The sequence below is a fragment of the Solea solea genome, chromosome 21, assembly GCF_958295425.1.
Source record: "Solea solea chromosome 21, fSolSol10.1, whole genome shotgun sequence".
NCBI classification, from domain to species: Eukaryota; Metazoa; Chordata; class Actinopteri; order Pleuronectiformes; family Soleidae; genus Solea; species Solea solea.
This window is the reverse complement of record NC_081154.1, coordinates 9287276-9314486: the sequence shown is the minus strand read 5'-3', so window position 1 is coordinate 9314486 and position 27211 is coordinate 9287276. Positions and strand designations below refer to the sequence as shown.

Below are 27211 nucleotides of genomic sequence, written 5' to 3'. Positions count from 1 at the left end.
TATCCTCGGCTTTCTCTGCAGTGGAAGATCGACACTAAGAACTGGGACAGTCCACACACACACACACACACACACTATTCTCAGTAGATTTATCCCATCCTGTCTTCTCATTTCACTGAACACACACCACTGTTTTTTTTTTCCCCCATGGCAGATTGGTGTTTGGTATGACATCACACAATTATGAATTAATCTCACTATAATGACTCATCTCCGTGATTATGACAACTATAGGCAGCTACAACTGGCGTTAGGTGAGTTTTGGGGGAGAGTAGAATATGGGAAATGTAGGACTGAAATGTTCCAACCAGACGTGAAACTGGGACATGAGCAGTAACTGGAAAGAGTGTTAACTTCTCCTTCTATGTATGAGCTGGTAAATGTAATTCCATTTTTTGGGAAACACTAAAATTTCTCATTAAAATTGTGTGGGGGGGGGGGGGGAGGATTCCCTGATGTTTCAGCCCTGCTCGCAGTGGGTGAGGTGTTGATGTGTGGCACAGGTTTCAGCACAGAGTCACGACATAGGCAGAGTCTCTCTGTGTGTGTGTGTGTGTGTGTGTTTGTGTGGCAGAGGATGAAGGAGAGTCAGTGTGTGTCGCGGACATTTTGAAGGTGAGAAGAAGGGAGGAGACCATGCCTGGATCAGACAGGAATAGACAGACCGAGGCATAAGAAGAGAGAGGGGAAGGACAGTCTTAATCAGCTCTTGGCAGCGACGCTTGACACAATCAAAGTATTGATGGAACCAACTAAAACTGTTGCAGCTTCTAGTAATTGTCCCATAAAGTAATAATGATTTTTTCACTTTGAGTCCAAGTTGCCAGATGACCTCGATACTCCTGTAACATCAGCCTTTTCCATTATCTGCACTGTTAACGTATCACATTTCCACATTTTCTCTGAAGATATTTAATAACTTTAAATACTTTTGAGTTCACAATAACTCAATTATTAGTTTGATTAAAGAAGAAAGGAAGAATCCAGTCATGTGTGGTGCAGAATGCCACTTTTCCATTACAGTATCGTACCTCCTCAACGTGGGCAGGGTCCTGCATGAAACTGCCGTGACACACACAAACCAGTGTCTTGTAAAGCAGTTGTTTTCGGTGTTCTGAATCATTAGAACCAGTTAGTTAAAAAGATAAGTTCAGTCCTTCATGACACAGTCACTGAACTGAAATACAGGAGCAGGGGTTGTGATGCGGCTCGCTGCTCACGGTCCCAGGCGTTCAAACAGTGCTGTCACTAAAAACACCAGACTTCTCTGGTTAAATATTGAGATTTTAGACATTTCCATGCTAAATGTTGGAGATTAACTCATGTTTTCATGATTTTTAAGTCTTTTTAACTGATCTACTGTTCGGCATTGTTCGGTTTGATTCTTGTGTTGGGCGTCTTTAATGGAGAGGGTTACGTCAGAAACTAAATCTGGTGTAAAATGTTTGCCAGATCAACAATATGGATAAAAACACTGTTTGTCACTTGTGTTTTATATTCCAGCGCCTGAAACTTTCACATTTTTGGACGTGCATACCCACTTTGTATAGTTACATCGTACATGAGCGTGAACATTGTTGTGATCTGTTAAGATGTCGCTGAGATATACACATCTGAACTTGTTAAACATACCAAATTGAGTTCAAAGCTGATGAGTTTTGCCCATCAAACAGAAAGAATCCGATTGATCTGTCAGAAACCAGAGACAGAGAAAGTTGTTACCAGGATAACAAACTTACAGATAAACCCACGCCGATGAACACATAACCTTCCTGTCGGAGGTTATAAAAAAAAGCAAATGACTTGATAGTGACAAAAAAAATAAAATACTGCAGTAGATTTCATATTTTGCTGCAGCAACAATAACCCTGCACCGCCCTCCCCCTGTCCACAAATGTGACGTTTAAAGTGTACTGTATATGAGAAAAATCCTGTTTAGACTACCAGCCTGTCCAGTGCAGGAATTTATGATAAAAAGCTGACTACTCTGTTCCAAGGTAACTCTGATAAAAGTGTCACCGGCCCCATTTTTTACACCCCAATCTTTTCGGGGGGTCTTTTGTGGCAGACCTGGAGTGTTTATGACGCTCAGACGGAACATATATTTTACAGAATTGTTTCCCACACGCGTCTTATCGTGCCTGCCAACTGGATCAGTTAACTGTACTCGGGTTTGCTGCTGTGTAACGTTTTCGCTGAGCTAATGCAGCATTTTTCCCACTTCTTGTTGAGAGTTTATAAGGGTGTCTTAATTTAGGCATGTCCTCCTCGCCCACTAGCTGTGTGCAGAGATGTGCAGCAGCTGAGACTACTGGGGAATCAAAGTGTGTGTTTGGTGGGAGCCAAAAAACACTGTCCTCATTTACACCCTCCCTTATCAGGATGCCCATAACTTCCTCTCCTTTTTTTTTTCTTTTTAATTTGTTGCGGTCTATTCGTCCTCTCATTTCTGCGGCGGCTAGGGAGAAATGACTCATAAGATTTGACTGTCTATATTGAAGAATAAATTACAAGTTAAAGCCCCCGTGACTTAAAAAAAAAGGATATTTATATCGCCAAAAAAAACTTATGGGGTTGCTAGAAAATAAGTTTCCATGTTTCTGTTGTCAGTTTATTTTCATTATTCTCAGTGGAGACAGTAAGTGCAGCATTTACTGTAGGATGTTAAAATGGCAGCCTCAGCTCAGTGTCTGTGTCTGGTCGTCGCAGCCACGAGGCCCGAGTATCAGCAGAGAGGGGAAGCAGCTATGGTGAATGTTGTACACGCGACCGAAGTGCTCTATTGATTTACTGAGCAATTTCTTAATTGCCTCTGTGAGCAATGAGCTGTGAAATAGAACACCACGGCTCACGCAGAACTTCTCTGCGGCTCCGCTCGTCTCTGTCCTCTGTAGATTTCATTGTGGCTGGACATGGAGTCAAAAAAACAAACTTTTATTAATGGAAAGTGAGTGGCAGTGGAGCTGCTGCATCCACATAAGTATAATAACACAACAAGTTTATGCAAAATCACAAAGTACAAAAAAAACTGTACGTCGATAATCGTTAGTTAAGAGGTTCCTTCTTTAATTTACTCAAAATACTGACATCACTGCACATTTTTCATACAAAGTTAAGTGATTTTAGAATTGTTTTGTGGACTAATGTTCAAGTGATAAATAAGTGAAGATTTCAAGAGAATAAAAACCCTGAAATTGATTGAATAACATCTGTGAATAAGTGATTATATCTCCAGTATGTGGATTAGACGAATGATGTTGCTGAGCAGATTGCTGATTGTTTTCCCACTGTTAACCCTTAAAACGCAGAGCATTTAGGCCACTTTTTCCCCATTACTTTGTTAAAACGCATATACAGAGGCTATAAGAATGTGTAATATACTGTAGAGTGTCCACTACAACCTACAGGCAATCTGATGAAATTATAATTTTTTTATTGAGCAAAATGTACTCAGATCTCTTTAAATCATATTGAATTTGTGAAAAGACTTTGTGGAAGTATGTCACAGTTCAAAGTTCAACAACATGTAAGAGGAGGAAAAAGACACACTTTGTAAAGCCTGAAGATGTGGCCTATAACCCCCCCCCCCCAGGATGTCCATATAAGGAGTTGTGTATTATTTCCATGGCAATTTGCATGTGCACACGGGGGTTAACTTTCTTTCAGTATATCACAAACACATAATCATTTTAAAATGACTCTCATGTGGTAAAAAAAACAAACAAACAAATTCTGACCTCATGTGACTCTTAGCCATGTTAGCGGTGCAGTAGATGACAGTTTGTGTATTGATGCAGACTGAACATATCTCATCAAATGGAGTTTTTTCTCTCTATATATATAATGGAGGAAAGTGGATAAAGCAAACGTTGTGCTGGAAATAAAAATCAGTTTTTGTAGAGGGAGTGCGGCTGAGTGTTGTTCACATGCACCACCACCGCACAGTCACTGCAGTGCACGCCCCTGCTGCTGCACCGTGTGTGCTTTTGGTCTTGGACAGATGTTAATTTATTCATGACCAGTGCTCTTCTCTGTCAGAGAGGCCCCCCCCCCCTTGCATGGACCAACGAGTCTTCCTGCTTATCAGTCACCATACACATATGTATAGACGCTGACATAGCCTTACATCAGCACAGTGCCTGTATTCCAGCAGCAGCAGCAGCAGCAGCAACGTCATCCTCCCATCCTCCAGTGAGGAGTGAGTGGAGCAGATCTTTTAGCCAATGACAACGAGTCAAAATGAGACTCGGAGCTTGCAGCTCACAGTGAGAAATAGTTGAAGAGAAGAGCTCTCTGACGCACACTGTATCTCTCTGATGTCTGGAGTTTGAACATTGTAAGAAAAAAAAAAATGTCCAATGTGTAATACAGCAGGGATGCTTATAGAAGAGGTGACAGGTGTGGACTGAAGGACAGAGGAAGATGACGGTGAAGAATTTCACACTGTGTTTTTTAATCCTCCTCCATCTGTATCCCATGTGCTGTGAGAACACTGAGACTGCAGTAGCAGAGCAGCCAATCACACCGCAGCACTCGCCGACAGCCAGTCATAGGCAGGACAACACACACACACACACACACACTCACACACACAAACACAAGCACACACACAAACACATACGCAGCTTTGAGCAGCTCCTCTTGTTTGGACTCTGTGGTTCCATTGATTGAGACAGCCTAACCATAACCTTAACCATAACCATAACCATAACCATAACCAGTTAATGCCCAACACTTGTACATGTTGCCTTATTTTTGCTCATTCTCTGTTGGTTTCATAATGTGTCAAATAACAAATGCTTCAAGCAGCAGGAACTCTTTTACAGTTAAACACGCAGTTTGATTGTGTTTGGATTCATAACAGTGATTTTCTTTCTAGACAAAATCACTTTTTCCCTCCTGCTGAAGACGATGCAGTACTGTTGATGGACCACTAGGGACTGATGTAGGACTTGGAAATGAATGACTATAGGGGGGAGCTGTGTGTGTGTGTGCGTGTGTGTTTCAGTAAAGGGACAACATGGCTTCACATGCTTGTAACTTTCTTTGCTTGTGCATATTAGTATTCAAGTAGTTGTGTTTTTTTTTTGCCACATCATACTTTAGTTTTTGGGTGCGTGAGCAGGTTCATGGTCACTTTTTTTTTTTTTTTTACCAAAGCTCTCCCCCCACCTAATGGCTTAGTTTTGTTGGTTGTTCATAATCAGAGTCCTTACAAAAATCTTCCATTCACCAATGGTGAAGGCCACTGTAGCTCTTTATAACTCAATTTTTGTAGCCTTCCTCAGATCTTTGTCTCACCAGCCTGTCTCTGAACTTGGTTTCTGCTCCGTCCGAGTTGTGAGACCCACAAGGGGACAGTTGCGTGTCCAAACCATGGCCATTACGTTACTGTGTTGATTAATCCAATTTTCCGTTTTTGTCTATCAGACAATAGGATGCCACCACATTTAACGGACCCATTCCTTTGCTATAAATTTAGGAGCTTCAGTTACCATGGCAACCCCCCCTCCCCCCCATCTGGCTGTTATCCTTTCTCCCTCCTTTCACAGATGTCATAAAACACCAAAGATGGATCATTAAACCGGAGTGTCTGGGGGGGGGGGCAGTTGATATGAGGGTGTGCATTTCATGGTTAACTGTGCTGCTGCGGAGCACTTGTCTGACTCTCTCGTGCCTGCAGTGACAGAGCATACACGTTCCCCCGGGGCTTCTCTTTTACAGCTGAGGCACTTAATCAATTTGTCCAACCAAAAAATAATTGGAAGCAGCCATTTCTTTGTATTTTATTTAAGCGAATATGACAAAAAAACTGTTCCTTTTGCTCAGTCTCAAAGGCACAAGGAGTGACGTGAAAATGTCACTTTGGGCTTTGAGCGATCAGGCATTTTAGAATTTGCAAACAAAATTAAGTATATTTTTCCAAATTTGAGTCCGACTCCTATTGTTCAACAAGCCTACATTTGCAGAAAAGCAGTCATTCCATTTAACGCCACTGTGTCTTAGCCAGAGTACATTCATTAGGATAATGGCAAACTGTTTGGAACAAGCTTAAACTAAAGCTGACTGGTTATTGTAGCCAAGCGCTTCACCTTAATAAATCACACATTTTTGGCAAACGCTTGTAGACTTTTCGGTCCAAGGCGGCGTCTTAAAGCTCCGCCTGCATCAGCTGTGTCTGCCCAGCTGTGAGTCCACGTCAGCATCAATGAGCTGATACAATTAGAGCAGACTCTGCTGAGTAACTGTGAGAATCAACAACTTTCATAAAAAAAAAAAAAAAACTACATTAATGCTTTCAAATCAATATTTAGTTACATAATATGAATATTGCAGATTTTAGAAGGTCAGTATGTATCCTGGTATGGTCTTTGTTTTAACCCTTTAACTTATTTTAACCCTAAAAAGGGCCAAACATTGTCCTGTGAGTAAGTGCTTTTGCCTTGGAGGGGTGCTAATTTTTCTAAATTAAACATTCAAATTTTTTCTTCATTTTAAAAACACTGTAGTGTTAAAATTGAATTTTGAACATATTTAAAATAACACTTGTTTGAGTTTTTGTCTCAGTGTCCAAAAACTCTCTCCTCTCTGGTGCCAAAGACACTGATTTGCCGGCTTCCTACAACAGTGTGAGTGAAATTACCGTGATAACCACATGTTGACTTGTGATGTGCAACTTCTCAGCTTTCAGAAAGAGTTGAGATTTTTCTGATAGCACAAACCGTCAAATAATTACGGTACTGCAAAGTGCGCTTGAGCAAACGTGTCGTCTGCGATACGCTCGGTGTTAAAGGGTTAATGATTATTTATTTCAAAAAAAAGAATTTACAGTAAAAGTATTGATTCAAAGTTCCAAAAGAACACCAAAGAGACATTATAGATCCTTGTTTAAATCTCAAACCTATGTAAAAGTAGGAATGGCTTGATACCACTTTTTTGTGTCCGATACCGATATCACAAACTTAGTCCGAAACAGTAATATTAGACCTGGCAAGTCCAAAGCCCAGCCTGCAGGCCAATCATGGCCCTCTGTCAGATTTAGTAAAGCCTGCAGCTCCGGTTTTACTGTGTATTATTTATGGCCAGAGATGGACTTGGACAGAAAAAATCCGTACCAGTCACGTGTCATCCCCATTAGCTCAGCTGGTACAGAGTTGCACTTTGAAATTAGAGTCCTGGATACATACAGATAGATCATATTATGTCATCTGACTCCAGATATGAAAGAAAGGCAGAATTTTTTTCATTTGTTCTCTCCTGCGTGGCCTACATTATGTCACATTGCCATTTAAAAATGATATTTGTGACGTAATAAAAGTTGGAGTCATGTGGGGAATAAAACGGTAGAGGATGAATGAATGAATGCTTTAACCCTTTAACACCAAAGTGTCTACCTGGACGTTTTTTGCTTATGTTTACCATAAAAGGACCAGAGAATGTGCTTTTTCCAGAATAAATTAAAATATCTGGCAGCTATTTACAATATACTGCATGTTAAAATATGCTGTTTTAACTATTTAAATTGAAGAAAAACAAAAAGTTTTGTACAGAAAAGCACTGCAGTTGCTCACGGACATCAGATTGTGCATGTTAAATTTGAAATTTAATTCTCTCCTCGGTTTTAAAGTCTGTTCAACCAACTATGTCTTTTAGACGGGAACGTCTGACAACTCAAAGACATCTGAAACCTGATAAAGGACCTAAACCACCTGCTGCCCCCCCTCCTTTTTTTTCAATGGGACCCTAAAGCAGAAACCACTGCAGCAGACATTCATGAAAACATAACTCCAAAGGTCTGAACATGAAGATTAAACCCAGTGCTTCACTCTAGTTAAACAGGCTGCACCATTTAGTCTTTAATAATGTCCTGACTGATAAAGACTTTAGTAACATGAAACGTGCTCTCTAGTGCACAAAAATCTATGTAAACAGAACGTCAGTGCAGCAGCATCACATGCTAACGTAACCTCAGACATGACGACTGCAAACTATTGTTTGTAAAGTAAGTTACAAAGTGTGTGTGTGTTTCATGTAGAGACGTCCACTAAAACAAACTCACCTGACATACTGTATATTTACACATTTATCCCAAAGTTATTTGTTTTTTGGGGAAGTTGTTTTTATGTGAACTTTGCTCTGATATCAACAGTATTACAATATTTTAGTTTATTAACTGATCAAAATAAGTGTTCTGATTTTTCAGCCTCTTGAACAAATTTGAATATTTGCTGGTTTCTTTGCTCCATATTACAAACAAAAATCATTAAAACTGAATAGTTTTAGTTGGTGGACAAAACAGCAAATGGAGAACATCATCATTTCCAGGTTGGGTAACCACCAATCGCCTTTTTTTTGCCATTTTGCAGACCCAAACAGGTACTCAAGAAAATACATACTGTATATACATATACAGTATAGTATGATAAACATTTTGTATATTATACAAACGCCTTAAAGTCACATACATGCTCCACTAAACACAGTCTGTAACAATGTAAATAAAAAAACTGCAGTGTCATTTTAATTGAGTCAGCAGTGGAGGTAAGAATGTGTTGCACAGTTAAAGTATAAAAAAAACCAAAACAGCTGGTTATGACTCATTAGCAGAAACGTGACTGATATTGGTATTGATTGAAAAACCCTATATAAAAAAGTGGGGTCGTTTTTTGGGGTTCATCCTGAAGCCAAGCATGGAAAATAATAATATAGTGAAAAGTCAGGGTTTGAATCCACTGGTTGCAAACAGAACTCCAGTCTATGGGAAAATAAGCCTATACTTTGCACTTGATTTACAACTTCACTAAACATTTTCATTGTCTCAAGGACCAGGACCAGGACCAGGTTTTTCTTTAACAGTACTTTGTAAATAAAACAGTATATTATCCACAGTAACATGGAGGCTTATAAAAACACTGACATGTAGGATTCATTTACAGGTTATCAACAGTAAAAAAAAGTACTAAATAGTGTTATTTTAAATTTAATATGATTGTAAACCATTTACATGGTGTGCTTTCAACAAGTGTGTGTACATGCACACGCACACACACACACAGACACACACACACACACAGACACCCTCAAAGCTGTGCATTGTCCTCTGATCTCGTGTTGTTGTAGCCAGAGTTGGTTTGAGATTAACACCGGAACTCCTCTGCCTCCCCCCCTCCATGCTCTGGACTTTCTCACTGCAAGTCAGGTATTTTTGGCCGTGACATAATACCCCTATCTTGCTCTCTCTCTCTCTCTCCCTCACACACACACACACACATTCACACTCAGTCGTTCACTCTCTTTTTTCCTCACCCTCCCTCCCTCTCTCCCTCACACTGACTGTCCCTCCCCTCTCATCTCTCTCTCTCTCTCTCTCTCCTCTCTTGCCCCCATCCCTCTCTGCCTAGCTGCCAGGCTAAGGGCTAGCTGCTACAGTAATAGAGTGCTCAGGTTTCACACACTGAGAAACATGGCAGTGGAGGAGGCAGCAGACTATCTGGCAGAAGTAAGTCTTTACTGCATGTGCTTTACTGTATGGGACTCACTGACTGTACTTTACTGTCCTGTACAGAGACTATAACCTGGTAACCTTACTTTACCTCTGTGCTGCTGCTGCTGCTGCTGCTGCTGCTGCTATACTGCATTCACGTATGCTGACCAGATTATGGAATATACAGCCGTCAGAATTTCGATTATGGCGTTATGGCGGTTGCCCATCCAGAGATGGGACACTGTGGGATGAGGTGGGAGGTTACAGTGGTGGTGGTGGTGGGGGGGTCGTTGATAGGACTGGTGTCAGTGGCAACTCTGCTGCACCACTCTGCTGCAGTCTGCGTGTATATACATTATTTAAATATATATATGTGTGTGTGTGTTTGCACCCCTACCTGATTTATTGTCACAAAGTCTGAGTGATAATTACTCATATAACTCTATACATGTACATGCTGTGTACTGTGGAGACAGTGTCTCGTTACAGGGATGTGAATGGAAGCACCTGACCTTGGGCAGTGGTGCATGATTTGTACATTTGTTGAAAAGGAGACTATAAGTTTGTTTTTTTTAAAGAAAGAAACTTATTTGATGTAAGGAATTGTCATTTTTTTTTATGATTTCATGATGAGTTAATTTTCCTGAAATCCACTTAGTTACAGTATATAAAGACAGTTCTTTATGAGCCATTGTTATGAGAAAATGCCCCCCCCCCCTCCCCAACCTGCTGATATGTGATCTACTATATGCAGCATGTGCTGGCTTTGCTCAACGTATCAATTTTAGTGTCAACTTAAACATGAGCTGGGATTTTTTTTTGTTTGTTTCACCTACAATGAAAACCAAACAGGAGGACACAAAGCTACTGTGCTCTCTGTTTGGCTTGAAAATAAATGTTTGGGTTTTTTTTCCCCCACTAAATGGGAGTTTTTAGTGAACATTACTTTACTCAGCAGCCGGTGTTGTTATGTCTGTCTGACTAACTCTCTCTCTGGTTCCTCTGTGTGTCATGGCTGGTTGCTCGGCCATGTTGAAATGTGTGTAACTGAATGAGTGTGAGTGTGGAAACGGAGTGAGTGTGGCATTCTTTGCATGTCTCTCATGGATAAATAAAGTTACAGTAGAGCCAAACAAGTCCCCCACCATATGTCCATTTGTCCAAAACTAAGATCAGAATTTGGAAGTATGTATGTGTGTATATATATATATCTATACACATACTTCTGATAAATTCTGATCTTAGTTTTGGACAAATGTGTGTGTGTATATATATATAGAGATATATATATATATATATATATAGATATATATATAGATATAGCTACTGCTAAAGTGAAATTATTAATTATTAAGGCTGGGTACAAAAAATAGATTTCCCTATTCATATCAATCCTCAGTTGAAATATCCGATATTGATTCAAAAAAATCCTTTGACCTATCATTTAATATATGCCATTTCCTGTCTCCTCTCGACCAGCCTTTCCCAAACACAAGAGTGCCAGGTACCATTTTAATGTCTGAAAATCCTCTCTGATTATCTCACGAGACTAGGATCAATAATTCCCATTGTTTCCATGTGAATATGGGATACAAAAATCCAGTGCGGACTAATAATCAGTCCACTTTATTCTTGAGCTTGTATATCTCTCAGCACAGGCTCCACGTGTGGTTATTACAGCTGGACTCGTACGTGTCGTTATTTGAAAGGTTTCGCTTCACAAACAAAGTGCTCGCTCTCAAAGTGCGTAATTATCCATCAACACAAATAACAATTTACAAATTAAAATTAACATCGAGGGCCAACGCTGAAATATCAGGCCTGTAAGCTGACCGGCTGACACCGGATACTTGCACATAAAATGTCACAATATTGCTGTGCTATACAAGGTCAGATAAAAGAGAAATAACACAGAATTTAAACGCCTTGGTTTTGTACTTCTTGAAATCTATCGTACATATTTTACACCTATTTAGAACTTAATTACAAAACTGAAAATTAAAAACATATTTAATGACCTTTCATGGCTCACATGCAGTACCGTCATCGCCCACTAGGGGACCACAACCATTACTTTGGGAATCACTTTGTTACACTACGACAGTGTGTCGTGCGAACCAGAAAAAAACAAACACATGCCACATTTCAGATGCTTTGGTGTCATGATTGTTCAAGAGTACACATACGTACACAACAACACAACAGTGATGTTGTGTTGTTAGCCAGGTTGCTGTCACACAACCCTCTGCTGGAGAAATTGGGTCTGTTTTGGCTACTTATATTTTGAACTAGACAGGCTTTTTAAGGTTTGAGTTTGAATAATCACTGGCAACTGAACTAGAGTTAAGGGGTAGGATCAAAATCTAATTTTGGTGATATATCGTCGTCCTTCCTCGTGCAATACGATATTCGATACACAAGTGCAAATATCGATATTTTGATTAACAAATGAATGCGCTCTAAAGTAATCAGTCCCTGCCAGTTTCACTCACCAGGCGTCACTACTTCATGTCTCCTCGCGGTGGCGCTGCTCAAATAAATGAGGGACACTTTTTTTTTCCTCCAATATTATGATTAAATAGAGAAATCCTGCACTTTTAAGTTTTCACGGACGTTTGTTTTCATGAGTTAGACAGATATAGTTATGTATCGCTATATGATTGTATTGCAATATATTGGTTATCACAGAATGTATCGCGATACTATTGGTATCGCGGACCATGTATCACGAATTGTATCGTATCGTGAGGTACCCTTTGATTCCCACCCCTACTGGAGTTGAACTATGTGGTCCTAAATAGGAAGTGCATTAATGCAGATGCTTTTGGATAAATGTATCATATCCAATCATAACCAAGCGATATTGGTATGGAAAACTGTAAATGTATCAATACTGATTTCAAATCAAATTTGAAATCTAATCAAATCAGGACCTTGAGTGAATCAGAATCAGTAAAAAATAAGTAGCCCTATCAATTACTGGCAGCAAAACTTTTACAGAACAATTTGATTCAGGCTGCTGCTACGAATTTGCTCGTGTGGACACACACACACTGGAGCTGGAGCATGTGAATGTAGTACAGTAGTGGATTTGGAAAAAAAAAACTGAGATAAGATGGTGAAAAGGAATGTTAGTGGCTCGGTTATTTATTTGAATGGGAAGACGTTTTTATTGATGTTTATTCTGTAGTGGAATGATTTCACTGGGTTGTTATCGCTGACATCGCTGCGTGTGCACATGTTCAAACATGCGCTGCACAGTCTGTTATTAGTCAACAGCTTCCCTACATGAAATAATCCCTTTGCTTCATCCCCCCTCCCCCTTTTTCTTTTTTCTTTTATAACTATGCACAAGCAGCGGAGCCAAAACAGCATCTAACTAAGTAATGATGTTTTGAAGTCGTAACGACACATGACAAATTATCTATAGCGACGGTCTCGTATGAGACCGTGATTATAGGTTTCAATAATCAAACATAAACCTGCTTGAATGTTTATCCAGTGTGTGAGATATTGTGAGATATACTAGAAAGAAATACATAGAGAAATAGAAAAAGCCACATGGATGTGAATGAAATACAATTTTTTGTCGTGTTTATTGCAAAGTGTGAGATGTGGACACCAACATTTTGTACATTTTCAGCTAAGCTATGACAAAGAATGTTAAAAAAAACAAAAAACACAAATAATTCTCGTCCGTTATAGTATGAACCATAGACAGAGATGTCTCTCCATCTTCATACTGACTGTCTGCCACACAATAAAATGAAAGTGTTGACTGTTTGGATTGTGTTATTGTTTGGCAGCGTGCAGCAGCAGAGCAATGCTCGGTGCTTAGTGTGGATTACTGATGCTCTGAACTGGAATTCTGATAAGGATCTGAATTATGAGGAGCCAAGTCTGGTCCTTCACTTCCCTTGGCATTGTGCCTTACAGCCCATCTCAGGTTTTAAAAGCTCTTCTCAGCACAGTTCCTCACTGTAGAACACATATACATTTAATTTTCTATCCATCCATCAACCTCAAACACTTTAACAAATGTACATTTGAATTGTTTATGTCCATCAATTCACAGAATGCAGAGTGAGCTAACAGAAGAAACATCTAAATCAAATCAACATTTGGTGTGAAGGCAGGGTCGTTGGGTTGTTCCAAACAGTGTGGAGAAGTAAGCACAGATCTTCTGTGGATGTCGAATGTCTTAAGTCCAGACACACTTCATGATGTTTAGATCAGGGTTCTTTCTGTTCGTGGCAATCCATCACTTCCTGAACTCCATGTTCTTAATGACATTGGCTCTATGCTCGGGGTCGTTGTCCTGCTGCAGAACAGATTTGTGGTCGATCACCTCCCTGATGGAAAGGACTGCAGGTATCTGCTTGTATTTCTCTACCTCGTGTTTTGTTGCTGTACTCAGTCTTGCCATCGTGTATTTATGGCCTGGGTCTAGAAACTGTCTCCCATGACCCCGCCTTGGTAGTAGAGTCTGACTGTCCTTGTCCAGTTTTAATCCTCCCACTCAGTTGTTTCTGTCTCAGTCAATGACTGTGTTTCAACCTACATATGAAAATGATTAGCACACGTTACGTACAGTTGGTTAATCATACACCTCAGTATAATCCTGTAAAATCCATGACATTATTGTGCTGGTTTGAAGGCAAACGGTGGTCTCAGTAAATATTGATGGATTACAATTTATATTATGTTATATATTAGTCACAGTTGTTGACAATTATACAAATAATCTACGTCATAATGTGTCATATAGTGTTTATTAAGTATTTTACTTAAAAATACAGAATGGATGGACTTAAAGTATAGCATTACCAATAATATTAATATTTGTCCTATTTAACAGTACCAGACAGATTATAGTAAATTATGTGCTTGTAGCAGCTGTTTCATAAACTTCTGTCTGACATCTTGGTCCCTGGCTGATTTAGATTTTTCAGATTCTCACGATTTGGTTAAAAATGTATTTAATGTTCAAAATAATTGTTTGATTCAGTACATAGAGCAGCTAATTTAAAGATCTACTTTGCTGTTCATGAAATCAGAGTTAAGTGTTTGCAAGATTAGATACCTTTTATGTTTGGAAAAGACGATGTAAGCCAGACAATGTAAAGTCAAACATTTGCATGTATTTAAGCTAAACCGCGGCTCAGTTGAAATCATACAATTCCTTTTCTACCACGCTGTAAGGGCGAATGTCTTCAAAACAAGCAATGTTATTCAAAAACATTGAAGTTTTGAATCAACTTAGAATCTTTGAGGTTACAAATCACAATTTTTTTACATGAACAGATTCTTGTTTTTTGGACACCTCTACTGGCTGACGTCTGGTAAAGCCCCCCCATTGTCTGACTGAGCCAGTGGCTGCATGCTGACAGCAAAAACACACACACACACTGACTGCAGCGTAGTGCATGTTTGATGATGAACTCCGATAACATCCATCGGTTGAGTGGGGAAATGAGCTCAGCGATCAGCTTTAGCCGACAATCTGTCTACAATAACAAAGATCACGGTGCAGTCAGCACTGAGCGATTCTTCAAAATGACACGAGAGGACAAATTCAGAGGAATCGGCGTCCCCTTTTGGTTGTCTTAAAATCAAATTTTGCAATTGTTATTACAAGTTGTATGTTGCTAGCGAGGCTCACAATATTATAACTGTAAATGTCAAAGTGTAAAAATGGATTCATACTAATTATGGCAACAACCACCTTATATTGGGCCTTTAAAAAACACAAATTCTTTTCTTATGAGTTTGGATTTCATGCAGTTTCTGTGATGGCTTGTGTGTGTGTGTGTGTGTGTGTGTGTGTGTGTGTGTGTGTGTGTGTGTCTTCTAGGTAATACTGTAGGTTAATAAGCACAGTAGCACAGGGTAATTGGAGAGTGCTCATTCTATTCACTGTGGGTCTCTCTTTGACTACATGGGTGTGGCAGACTGAAGCACTGCACTGCAATCATGAAACTGGAGACACACAGCGACACTGTCTTCCTGCCTGTCCGTCCGTCTGTCTGTCTCTACCATGTTTTTCAACCTTCTACCAAGTCTGTTGTCCCTGCTCCACCTTCAATGTACACCTTTGATATCATCACACGGATGCACACACAGCGTATTCAGTTCCCTCTCGCAGAATCCTGCACTCAGCTTGCAGGTCGACTGCAAACTGCTTGGTGTCAGTGGCTGCCAGGGAAAGACATTTAGCGCGAGCTGACTGTGCACGCAGGAGTAAAAGGAATGAATGCGTTTGGTCCCATATTACCGTGCCGTTCAGAAAACTGCAACTCACTATTCAGAAACAGAAGGCCTCTATAGCTGACTGTTGTGTTAATATGATCTCTTGCGCTCTGTTGTACACATTTTCTATGTTTTTTTTGCCCCTTGCATGAAATATTAGTGTAATATTTTCATCACATTCCTAAACCTTTCACCACAACAAACCACAGAAAGTGGTAAAAATGTTGAGCTGCAATGATTTAATGATCATTTGAATTTATAAAATTTTTTGGGAAAACACTTTTTTTTATGTAGCGTTTGTATTTTAGATTCATATTTTTTTAATCTCCTTATGTTAAGATGCAGCATTATGTTTTGTTTAGGCATTGGATGAAGGGTCCGTGCATCAATCGCCCTTTTTCAAATTATTTAGATGCATTTGGACTTGTATCATAATGAATGAACTGTATCTATATCTTATATAAAAACACACACTGACACCAGACTGACCTCATCAGACAGATATAGTAAATCCCTTGGTTGTCTGTTTGGGTTTGGCAGGTTGGTTCTTCTTGGCTTGGTGTTTTACTGTTTAACAAGGAGGCCATGTTGAAGACATTTACTTTTCATTTATGTTTTGGCTCCCGTTCAGCTCCTCTCAAAGGGTTTTTCATTCAAACTTCATCCTGTTTCTTTCCAGCCTTGAGGGATTGATGCAACTTGTCTCCCGTTGCAGGGATTCATAGGGATTTGATGACACATAAATAACAGCTTCCGAGTAATATTGCAATAATATTTGTTTTATATTTCCCAAAAAAAGAATTACCTTGGAAGAGGTTATTAAAACGTTGCAATTTCCGTTTTTAAATCATCCTCTGTTTTTCTTTATTACAAAGAAATATTTCTATAATTGTGTTGTTTTTTTTTTTTTTTACGAGACGACCAGGTTTTATTTTTCCCCTGTTTTCTCTTTACCTGAAGTGACCTCTCTTATCAGAACATTGTTATTAATGTAAATATGTTGCTCTGTTTCTTCCTGCAGACGGACACAAATGCCTGTTATCTGCGAGCAGCTCGGGCTGGAAACCTAGAGAAAGCTTTGGACTACCTGAAGAATGGAGTTGATGTCAACATATGCAATCAGGTAAAAATACACACTTCAAAAGTTCAAAAGTCAACTTCAAATTTAACATCACTGCTTGTGTTTTGTGTAGGGAAGCACTGATGTTTTCAGTGCAGTTCAAAAACCTAGTCTGTACCACTTACAGTAGGTTCAAAGGAATACTTCAGTATTTTTGAAATTGTGCTTCCCAACCTCAGTTGCCCCTGAGTTGAGAAATATCTTCATTCTTTTCTTTGTTACGTGCCCACCAGTGACACTTGGTCCGAGCCTTGAAACTGCGACGCTAATTCCGCACTTTTTCCCAGAATGTAAACAGTGTCCGCCATCTTTGCTAACAGTTATGCTAACAGGACCAAGTGTCACTGGTGGTCACTTAACAAAGAAAAGAATGAAGATATTTCTCAACTCCGGGGAAACGGAGGTTGTATTTTTCTAAAATACTAGCCCTATTCTAGTAATACAAAGCTAAATGCAAATTGGTATTCCTTTCTTAAGTATTCCTTCAAGTGGTTTTAAAGCAGAGGCTGCAACGGGAATACGAAAATCACGTAAGATGATCCATCATCCGTGATAAACAGCTGATTCTGAACCATCTAGTGACATGTTCTAATCATCTTCTAGCGCACGTTTTGTATTAAAACATGATGACTTGATGACAATTTAGAAGAAGCTGAGCTTCCCTTGTTGTCTTAGAGCATTTACTGAAACTAATATTTGGGCTTTGAGTATTGGCTGATACACAATACTGATGAGTACTGATTGCTGAATCTATTTCCATTTCACTCATTCACATATACTTTTTTATTGATATGGCAAATTTTCCGCTTCCCCCGTAAGTGTAAAAACCTGCAATATGATATTTTTATTTTCTGTGTTTACATGCAGGTTTTTTATTCTCTTATCAAAAATGCATCCACCTATTTGACATCTGCGTCAGGTTGTGAGACACAATTTCATCAATTAGATGTAACAAATAATTGTAGAAATATACCAAACTGTTATGATTAAATTTATTAAAATTCCATCCATCTTCTGTCGCTTTACCCTCACATAAGGGCACATCTCCTTCTCTTCTTTGGCTGTTTTGCATACGTATTAAACTATCACTCAGGGTGACAATGAGTCCTCAACTGTTGAAAGAAAGTGTAATTACGTCATTTAATCTTTCCTCTTGTCTTGTTTTTAAACGCTCTGTCTCATTCTCTTTCTCCAGAATGGTCTTAACGCTCTCCATCTGGCCTCAAAGGAGGGACATGTGGAAGTGGTGGCGGAACTCATTAAGCACGGCGCCAACGTGGACGCAACCACCAAGGTGTGTGCTGCTACACACACTCACTCACGCTGTCTATACATGAATTCCCACCACGCGCTGGAGTCTGCTGCGTCAGCTTTGTCTCAAAGTCACATTGCCTAAGCAGTGTGAAGAGATAAATGGCTGCGTGTTATCAGAGAGGTGTTTCCTATAAATTAGGTGGTGCATTTAAAATGATGTGACAGTGAATCTCTCCTTAGTAATGTATGGTTGGAAAAAAAAAAAGTTTTGCTGTCCTTGGACCTTTTGGGGCTAATTTTAACCATAAAAGGGCCAGAAAATGTCCTGTGAGTAAGTGCTGTTGCCTGTTTTTTTCAAAATAACTTTACTTTACAATTTAATCCATGTTAAAATACTGTTTTAATAATTAAAAATTAAGAAAAACAAAAAGTTTTATTTGAAAAAAAAAACAACAACAACAAAGAACACTATAGTTGGAAACTATTTACAGGCATTTTTCCTACTCTCTCCTCTCTGGTAAAAAAGATTCTGATTCGCCAGCTTCCTGCAACAGCGTGAGTGAAATTACCGTAATAACCTTATTAACTTCTCAGCTTTCAGAAACCGTTGGAATTTTTCCGATAGCACAAACCGTCACGTAATTACGGTAATGCAAAGTGCACTTGTGCAAACACCGATAAAGGGTTTAAAAAAGAACGTACAAAGTAGAAAAAAGCCACTTATTTCTCCTTAAAATGGAGATATAGTTCACTATATCGACTTGTGAGAATATGTCACAATGTCACTGTGAAAGTGTTGCTTTCCTGTTCTCCTGTAATGCAGTCGGTCTGGTAAAATGCACTCATGTGGCAGGTTCAAGTGCACTGAAAGGTGACGCATGAGAAGGGAAGGGGAGATACAGCAGTTCACATTCAGGAATGGGGGAGTGTATATGTGGAGGCTCCAGTGGCAGCAGGAATGACAACAGGGCAGCAGCTGCTACTTGCCGGAGCGAACATGAATACAACAGGTGCCTCCATGACAGGCTCAGTACGTGCAACTCACTCTCACACAAACTTTGTCTCAAGCTGTGTCTCTCTTCGTCCTCGCTGTGTTTGTCACTCACATTTTCACTCGTACGGTTTACAGTAACATAATCTGTCCTTCACCCAAGACTACACACCACTTCCCACTCCTCTTTGCCTTATAACCTTTTAGTCAGCAGAGGTGGTAACAAAGTCTCACTTATATGTAACAGAAAGTGAACATGACTCCACACACACTGTGGTCCAGGAGGGAGTGTGGGTCGTCCTCTAACGAGAGGGTCAGTGACTCAATCTCCGGCTTCTCTGGGGCCTCATTTATAAAACTGTGCGTACCCAAAAAAAAATAATATTCGGATTTATAAAACCATGCGCGCACACTTCCCACGCCAGTTTCTCTTTATCACAACCATCTCGTAATGCTGCACAGCTTTTGTGGGCATCAGGTTACACCCACAATTGACCATAAATAGTCATAAAAACGCCCCAGATTATTATTCATTAGTCATGTTAAACAGTTTCTGGTTATTCATCCTTCTGCCATCGGAGTCGCAGTTTCTCCTCTCTCTGAATTTAAATGTGCGTATGCATGGGTCAGAGTTTCCATAAAAAGGCTGCACGATTACCCATAAAAAAACGCATGTTTTCTCCCAAACGCATTCTTTTGTGGGTACGCAAGCTTTATAAATGAGGCCCCTGGTCTTTTTGGGTAAGGTGTTGAACCTCCAATTTGCACTCTGAATGGGTGTAAATGAAGTGTGATAAAGCACAGGTATATAATAGCCGTGATGTGTGAACCTAACGCACTTTCTGTCATTATCAAATATGGGAAAAAGTACTATCAATACAATTTAAACAGAGCGTTCGAACAACAACAACAAAGCCTGGAATCCCAGACTCTGCCGTAAAGGATGTAGAAGTGCTGCAAACACTTTTCAAATAAAGGCTATAGTGACTAAAAAGGGAAAACGTCCAGTGTGAAACTAAAAAAAATGAATGGTTAGATTTAAGCCTTCTCCCTTTTAGTCTTTTCGTAAATGTTATTTTCAGACCTCAGAGACCAAATGTTTTGATTGTGTTTTGTTCATGTTTTTTAAGCAGAAAGGAAACACAGCCCTCCACATAGCATCTCTTGCTGGGCAGACGGACGTGGTGAAGCAGCTTGTCACTCACGGAGGCAACGTCAACGCACAGTCTCAGGTAAAACACACACTCACAGGCTTCAGTTCATTTGGACAACCTGAAAAATACTTAAGCCCTTAATTTTAACCCAACCACATTCCAAATCTTACCCTAAACTTCACCAGTTTCTTAGAAATGAAGGTCTGCCTCATTAGGACCAGGATTTTTTTGGTCTCCATGAGTACTGGACTACTGGTCATAAAAGACAATGCATTTGAGCTTTTTCTGCCTCATGTCCTTGGTCTTACTCACGTTTTGACCGTCAATTTTTTAAGTAAATACATTAGGACCGAAGATCCGTTGCTGCAGCAACGCGACAACAAACATGAAGTAGAGAAGAGGAGGAAGAGTCATTTTTGCATGCTGAAATAATTTTTGGATCAACTTGTTGAGTTTTAATGGCCCCTCTCTCACACACACACATGCATACTGGTTTTGCATTCTTTGTGTTCTTTGACACTCATAGACATAATAAATTCCCTAGCCCATACCCTAACCTTAAACCCTAACCATAAAACCAGGTCTTAATCCTCAAAAAACCTGTTAAATGTGTATGGGCCAGCCAAAATGTCCTCACAAAGATAGGTTTGCTTGATGCTTGGTCCACACAGCCTCAAGAAATGTACACACACACACACACATAGTCTGGTTGCCATGACTTCAGAGGACATTACATTGACTTACATTCATTTCCTTTAACCTCAACTTTAACCTCTACCGGCATAACCTTAACCATAACCGACTATAAAACATGTCTTCACCTTAAAATATAATAATTTAGATTATTGGGACTTGCTTTTTGTCCCCATAAGGAGGACAGGTCCCCATGATGTGACTGTGTAAACAGATTTAGGTCCCCACAACATGAGTGTGCGCACACACACACAGAGAGAGTTCTTTTCAACCCCAGCTCTAGATCCGTTCCTATCTTTGCTCTTATCAGGTGTGAGTTATGTATGGAGGTGACAGTATGTACTTCACGACGAAGGCTCAGGAAAAGTGAACATAAAAACACACACGGAAACACATCCTTCACTACCGCTGAGGTCACAGAGTGTGCTGTAAAAAAACTCGTAGATAAATATCATGATACAGCATTTTCAGAAATCCCACTCTGTGACTCTTTATGGATTAAAAACCCCTGGTGGCAGAACCCCCTGTAGAATGCAGAAAACCCTTTAAAGCCAATATTGCCACGTCCTTTTCTTCATTTTATTGAATTTGCGTTAAAATGTCCATTTATCTTTACAGTGTGTTACACATCATTATTCATGGAAATGTCCTGTTATCTAAGTGAAACACTGGTACTTAATGTTTCTCATATTATGGATCATGGTCCTCCTTTGTGCCCCAGGTCATACTTACTTGATGTATTCCCTGCTGTACATGACTTGTTGTCAAAAGAAAAAGATTTGTGTTGTCTGCACGCCAAATATACAAATGCTGTGCGATGGGAAAAATCCCCAAGCTTGTGGAGAAACTTTCAATCCAAAGATTTGGGATGTGGGGATGTTACTTCTTTTAACAAAATAACATTTTCTTTTTATTTAATCTCTTATCTATTTGTGTTCCTGCTCACCACTTATGTTTAGTTTGCCTTTTGTTGTATTAAATCTTTCATATATTTTTTTTTAATCTCACCACTATACAGTATGTATTTATCTGTTTGTGCACATATCCCATTTTTCTTTGCATTTCATTACTGAGGAAGAAATGGAGGCAAACAAAGTGGGATCATTTTTAACAACAGTGATTATTTCTAATCATATAAACTGTGTTTTACAAGCAGGATGTCGTAATTATAAAAATTCTTCTTACTCGTTAAATCAAATATAGAGTAAATCACAGAGGGGAGGTATGGATTTTGGACTGTTTAGTCTCAGACGTGAGCAGCTGTCTGTGTTTTGTCCTCGCGCCCCGTCATCATGGCGATGATTACACGTGTGACCCCGCGTGTTGTTTTATCCTCTTTTCCAGAATGGCTTCACTCCGCTGTACATGGCGGCGCAGGAGAACCACTTGGACGTGGTGCAGTTCTTACTGGACAACGGCTCCAGTCAGAGCATCGCCACTGAGGTAAATAAACAAAAGCACAACCGATAACACACTTGTGCACTTAGCGACTGGTCGCGCACACACACACACACTTCCGATAGCTGCTCTTTATCCCAGCCCTCGTGCAGCCACCCTGTAATTACACTGCAGCGTCATGACCAGCAGACTGTTTGCTGTAAATGGTAAATAGGTGCCTGACAAACGTGGCTCATTTAGCAGATAAAAACTGAAAAAAAAAGTGTTGATAATACCAAAATTTGTCTCCTCTATCCCACTGTTGTTGTTATATATAGTATTTAGGGTTGTGACCTTCACTGTCTCTGTCTGCAGGGATTTGCACCGGTCTGTGTTGTGTATTCTATACTACTGTATCTACTAAAGCTGCATCTATCTCAACCAAAATATCCTTCTCTGCCTCCTTCTCCACTCACTGTTCACTGCCTCCCCGCTGTAAATGAATTATTCACGTGTTTGGACCACGTTTTCAAGCAACTCCCGGTGTTTAATAATTCATATTTCAGCATTTCAGAGATTCCTTTGTTTCCCTTGGTCACACGTCTGATATTATCTTGATGACACAATGGACTGTGATGTATATCGAGTGTTGTTAAAGCTCAGTTACAATCAAGGTGATTGTTCACGTCATGTATATTTAAAGTTGTCTTACTGTGGTTTTATTTCAGTTCTGGTTACCTTTTGCTGTGTCATTGCAAGTCTTCACATTGGGTTTTTTTGCCTTGTTGTTTGCCTCTGCTGCTCGTCTGTGTCGAGGTATTTTTAGGACATTGAGCTGACTTTGTGTCTCCTCCTGAATCCCTAATGGATCAGATGAAACAGCGGGGCACATTTGGATAGTTGACGACTTAAAAAAAAATCTCAATATTGCTTTGAAGATTGCCCGTGAGAGAGTGTGTGTGTGTGTGTGTGTGTGTGTGTGTGTCTTGCAGATGTCTGGATCAGACATGAGTGTGTTCATTAGCATGTGAGTGTGTGTGTTTGTTTATCTCTGTTCTAGTTTTAACGTGGACTCTTTCTCCGTGGGGAGATTCTGCTTTGATGTGTGGTGGGCAATGCTGAGCTGGATTTACCCAGAGAGTCAGCATCCTTGACAGTACACACACACACACAGGCTGTTTTTCAGGACTTCAGAGGACATTACATTGACTTAACCCTTTAACACCTAAGCCTCAAAATGTCCGTCTGGACTTTTTTTGCTTATTGTTCCCACAAAAGGGCCAGAAAATCTTCTGTGAATAAATGCTTTTGCCCATTTTTCCAGAATAACTGTCACTATCTTGCATTATTTACAATTTACTGCATGTTAAAGTAGTGTATTAACAATTTAAAAATGAAATTACCACTGCTGGCTTTGATGTGCTTTCAGAAACTGTTTGAATTTTTTTTTATAGCACAAACCGTCGCGTGATTACGGTAACGCAAAGTACGCTTGCACAAACGTGTCGTCTGCGATACGCTCTGTGTTAAAGGGTTGAATTAATTTCCTGGAGACTCACTCTGACGTTGACCATAACTACTACAGGCCTAACCCCAATCCTAATCTTAAAATGTAATAATTTACGTTATGAGAGCTTGATTTTTGTCTCCATTAGGAAGACAAGTCCCCATAATGTGACTGTGTAGAAGACTGGAACACACACACACACACAATCTGTGTGACTCATGCTGCTGCTGCTGCTACTCGCCTCTGTTTTGTTTGTAATTCATCACTGTCTCTGTAAATCAATAATGTGCGTGAGCTTATTTAGGTGTGTGCACACACCACACCAACACTTTTATATTATTGTGATAATCGGTTTCTTGACGATTAAAGAAATAGTGTATAAAATTAAAATGGTATGATCATATTTACAGATTTCCATTAACAGCTTTCCTCATATCCTCTGCTGTACTTTGTTGTGCTTTGCTAACGCACCTTTTAAAGGTAGTAACACACCAATTTAAACACGGATACACAGAAAAGTTGCCTCCGTACAAAAAAATGTTATAACTGAGACAAAAAAGAAAACAATATAAACACCATAAGTAATAACAAGGATGTCTTTATAAATTAGGTTTGAAGATAAAATGAAGCGCCGCATTATATTCACACAGATTTAGTCTGAAAGATCTGTGTGTAAATAAACGACGATGTGAAGACTTTGTTGACACATGAAAAAAGGTGTGATTTAAGTCAGCGTAAGGTTATTTTGGCCGACGTTCAGCACCCACATGGCTGCCAACAGTGATGTCATTGTCTCTGTTTGTGCTGGTCCACAGGACGGTTTCACTCCCCTTGCCGTGGCGTTGCAGCAGGGCCATGACCAGGTGGTCTCCCTTCTACTGGAAAACGACACCAAGGGGAAGGTCCGCCTCCCGGCGCTGCACATTGCCGCGCGAAAGGATGACACCAAAGCCGCCGCCCTCCTCCTGCAGAACGACCACAACGCAGATGTGGAGTCCAAGGTACGGTCGCGGTGTGACGGGCGGGACTACAGATCCCATCTGTGTGCAAGCATGTGTAGAAGATGTTGTTAATGTCAAAGTTTTCAAGGAAACAATATGGAGTTGTCTTTGTGAGGTGGAAACGATAGTAAAAGAACAAAAAGGAGATGGAGAGTCTCAGTCCTTCTTCCAGTTGTATGGACCTCTGAGTGGTTGTCTTTTAGTTCTTTTCATTTTTCTCCTGCCATATTCATGCTCATCCTACAGCTTGGTGGCGCCATGGTGTTGTTGTTGTTGTTGTTGTTGTTATTATTGTTGTGGTGCACTAACACCCCATTCTCTCCTCCTCCTCCTCCTCCTCCTGTTCTCTCTATTTGTTTACCCTTCCACTCCCCCCTTTCCCTTCTAGATGATGGTGAATAGAACAACCGAGGTACATGTCTTCTCTTCTCTTCTCTTCTCTTCTCTTCTCTTCTCTTCTCTTCTCTTCTCTTCTCTTCTCTTCTCTTCTCTTCTCTTCTCTTCTCTTCTCTTCTCTTCTCTTCTCTTCTCTTCTGTGTTCACTCATGGTCACCACTGCAAAGCCTTCTGTCTGCTGGCATGAATCCTTAATGCTGGCATGAATGCTTTTGCTGCTCACCGCGCTTCACCCGTGTGTACCTGTTCCTGAAGCCTGCATCATGTTTTGACGTTGCTCTGTGAATACACAGCAGTTTGCTGCTCGGGGGCAGAAATATAATGAACAGCAGTAGACTTTCATTTACATTAAGAACTCCTAAAGCCTTGGAAACCATTTCACGTTCAATAATAAATATCTAAATGGGATTATTTTGACAGGTCATATGTTTTACATCATTATTCTCATTTTCATGCAAAAAAACAAATTTGAAATGATCACTGTGTGATATTCATGCAGATCTTCAGTCTGCAGAAGTAGATGTGTATAGATCAAGACAATAATTAATCTAAAATGAGATTTTTTGCACCTCCTGTGATTTTTTAAAATTGCAGTAAGCTGTATTGTTCAGCCTTAGGGTTGTTTACTTTAATTCAACCTGTTAAATTAAAACAATTCTGCAGCTCTTATTTTGCTACTATCAACACTTTCTGTAGATTTTACATTTAATCCAAAAAAAAGTCTACCCACAGCGTTGAGCTGTATTTGAAAATAAATCAGGAGAACAGAACTAACTCTGTCTAACTGCAAAAACACAATGTAGAGGACAAACATGTGATGTAATCATGGATTTGAAATGACTAAAATTGCTGTTATTGCCAGGTAAAGTCTCAATGTCTGTGGCAGTTGTCATAATATACTACAGCATTTTATTTATTTTTTGCTTTTTTTTTAATCCTGACTTCCCTCTCTCCAGCCACGGCGGCAGCTCTCTGTAATGAGATCCTAATCGAATCAAAACAATGTTTAGGACATCTATCAACAAGAAACAGTTCTTTGGTTGCCTGCTCCTCTCGAGTGCCGACTCTGTTGGAGTTTAGACGTATTTCAGTCATGCAAAAGATACAATTTATTTGCTGTAGCTTCATTTTAATGTGGCCCACACTGAGACACTCGTCAATGAGAACAACTTTAACTGAGCTTTTATTGGACTGAATTTGAACAAACGTTGTCTTGTGAGCTCATGAACCTTCCTGCTTTTATTTAAACACAAAAAAAAATGCAACCTATATTTACAAATTGCTCGTACATCTCAGACCTTACAGTGCACCATCATCATAGGGTTTTATGTTAAACTGCAGTTTTCAAGTTGATTTCCTCTTCAAAGCTGTCAATTAAAGTGAGGTTTTAACTTGCACCTGCATGTGTGTTCTCAACTTTATTTTTGTCCTGTCACATGAAATCGTGTCACCACACTGAGACATTTTATTGGACAGCCGAATGAGTGAAGTGTGCATGGTTTTCATTTGACAGGAGGTTATTGTGCTCTTATGTTTACTTTCTATTTGAATGTATCCACACCGAACCTAAACACTGAATAGTTGTGGTGCACTTGTACAAGAGAAAGAGAAATACACTGTGCTCATTTATCTTTTATTTTATCGAAGCATGTTCAACCTATTCTTTGTCCTGGTCGACTGCGCTCTGTTTATCCTGCTGCTGTATGTGATGCCCCATCACGCTTTGCTCACGACTCATGGCGAGGCATTGTTTACCTCCTTTTTACCCGCTTGTTAAAAGATCCCCGTTTTGCTTTTGACTTTTCCCTCGCAGAGTGGGTTCACTCCTCTTCACATTGCGGCTCACTACGGCAACATCAACGTTGCGACTCTGCTGCTGAACAGAGGGGCAGCCGTGGACTTCAAGGCAAGGGTAGGTACCAAAAACAAAAACACTGGACAGTGTCTCACCAACAGGTGTCGTGAGCGTATTCTGTGATTATTTT

The 27211-nt window shown here is 39.8% G+C and overlaps 1 protein-coding gene across 36 annotated transcripts in view; it reads left to right on the top strand.

Moving 5' to 3' along the window:
• Positions 1-27211, top strand: part of LOC131448185 (ankyrin-3-like) — a 121069-nt gene that overhangs the window by 41596 nt on the left and 52262 nt on the right. For 25 of the 36 annotated variants that reach the window (XM_058620374.1, XM_058620370.1, XM_058620390.1 and 22 more), the window contains exons 2-8: positions 16755-16856; positions 18049-18147; positions 20229-20330; positions 22290-22388; positions 24645-24830; positions 25219-25242; positions 27040-27138. In XM_058620374.1, coding sequence (XP_058476357.1) covers positions 16755-16856; positions 18049-18147; positions 20229-20330; positions 22290-22388; positions 24645-24830; positions 25219-25242; positions 27040-27138 — 711 coding nt within the window. Of the gene's footprint in view, positions 1-9384; positions 9500-16754; positions 16857-18048; positions 18148-20228; positions 20331-22289; positions 22389-24644; positions 24831-25218; positions 25243-27039; positions 27139-27211 lie in introns of those variants that run through there. The other 11 variants (XM_058620384.1, XM_058620377.1, XM_058620371.1 and 8 more) reach the window with 3 other exon arrangements.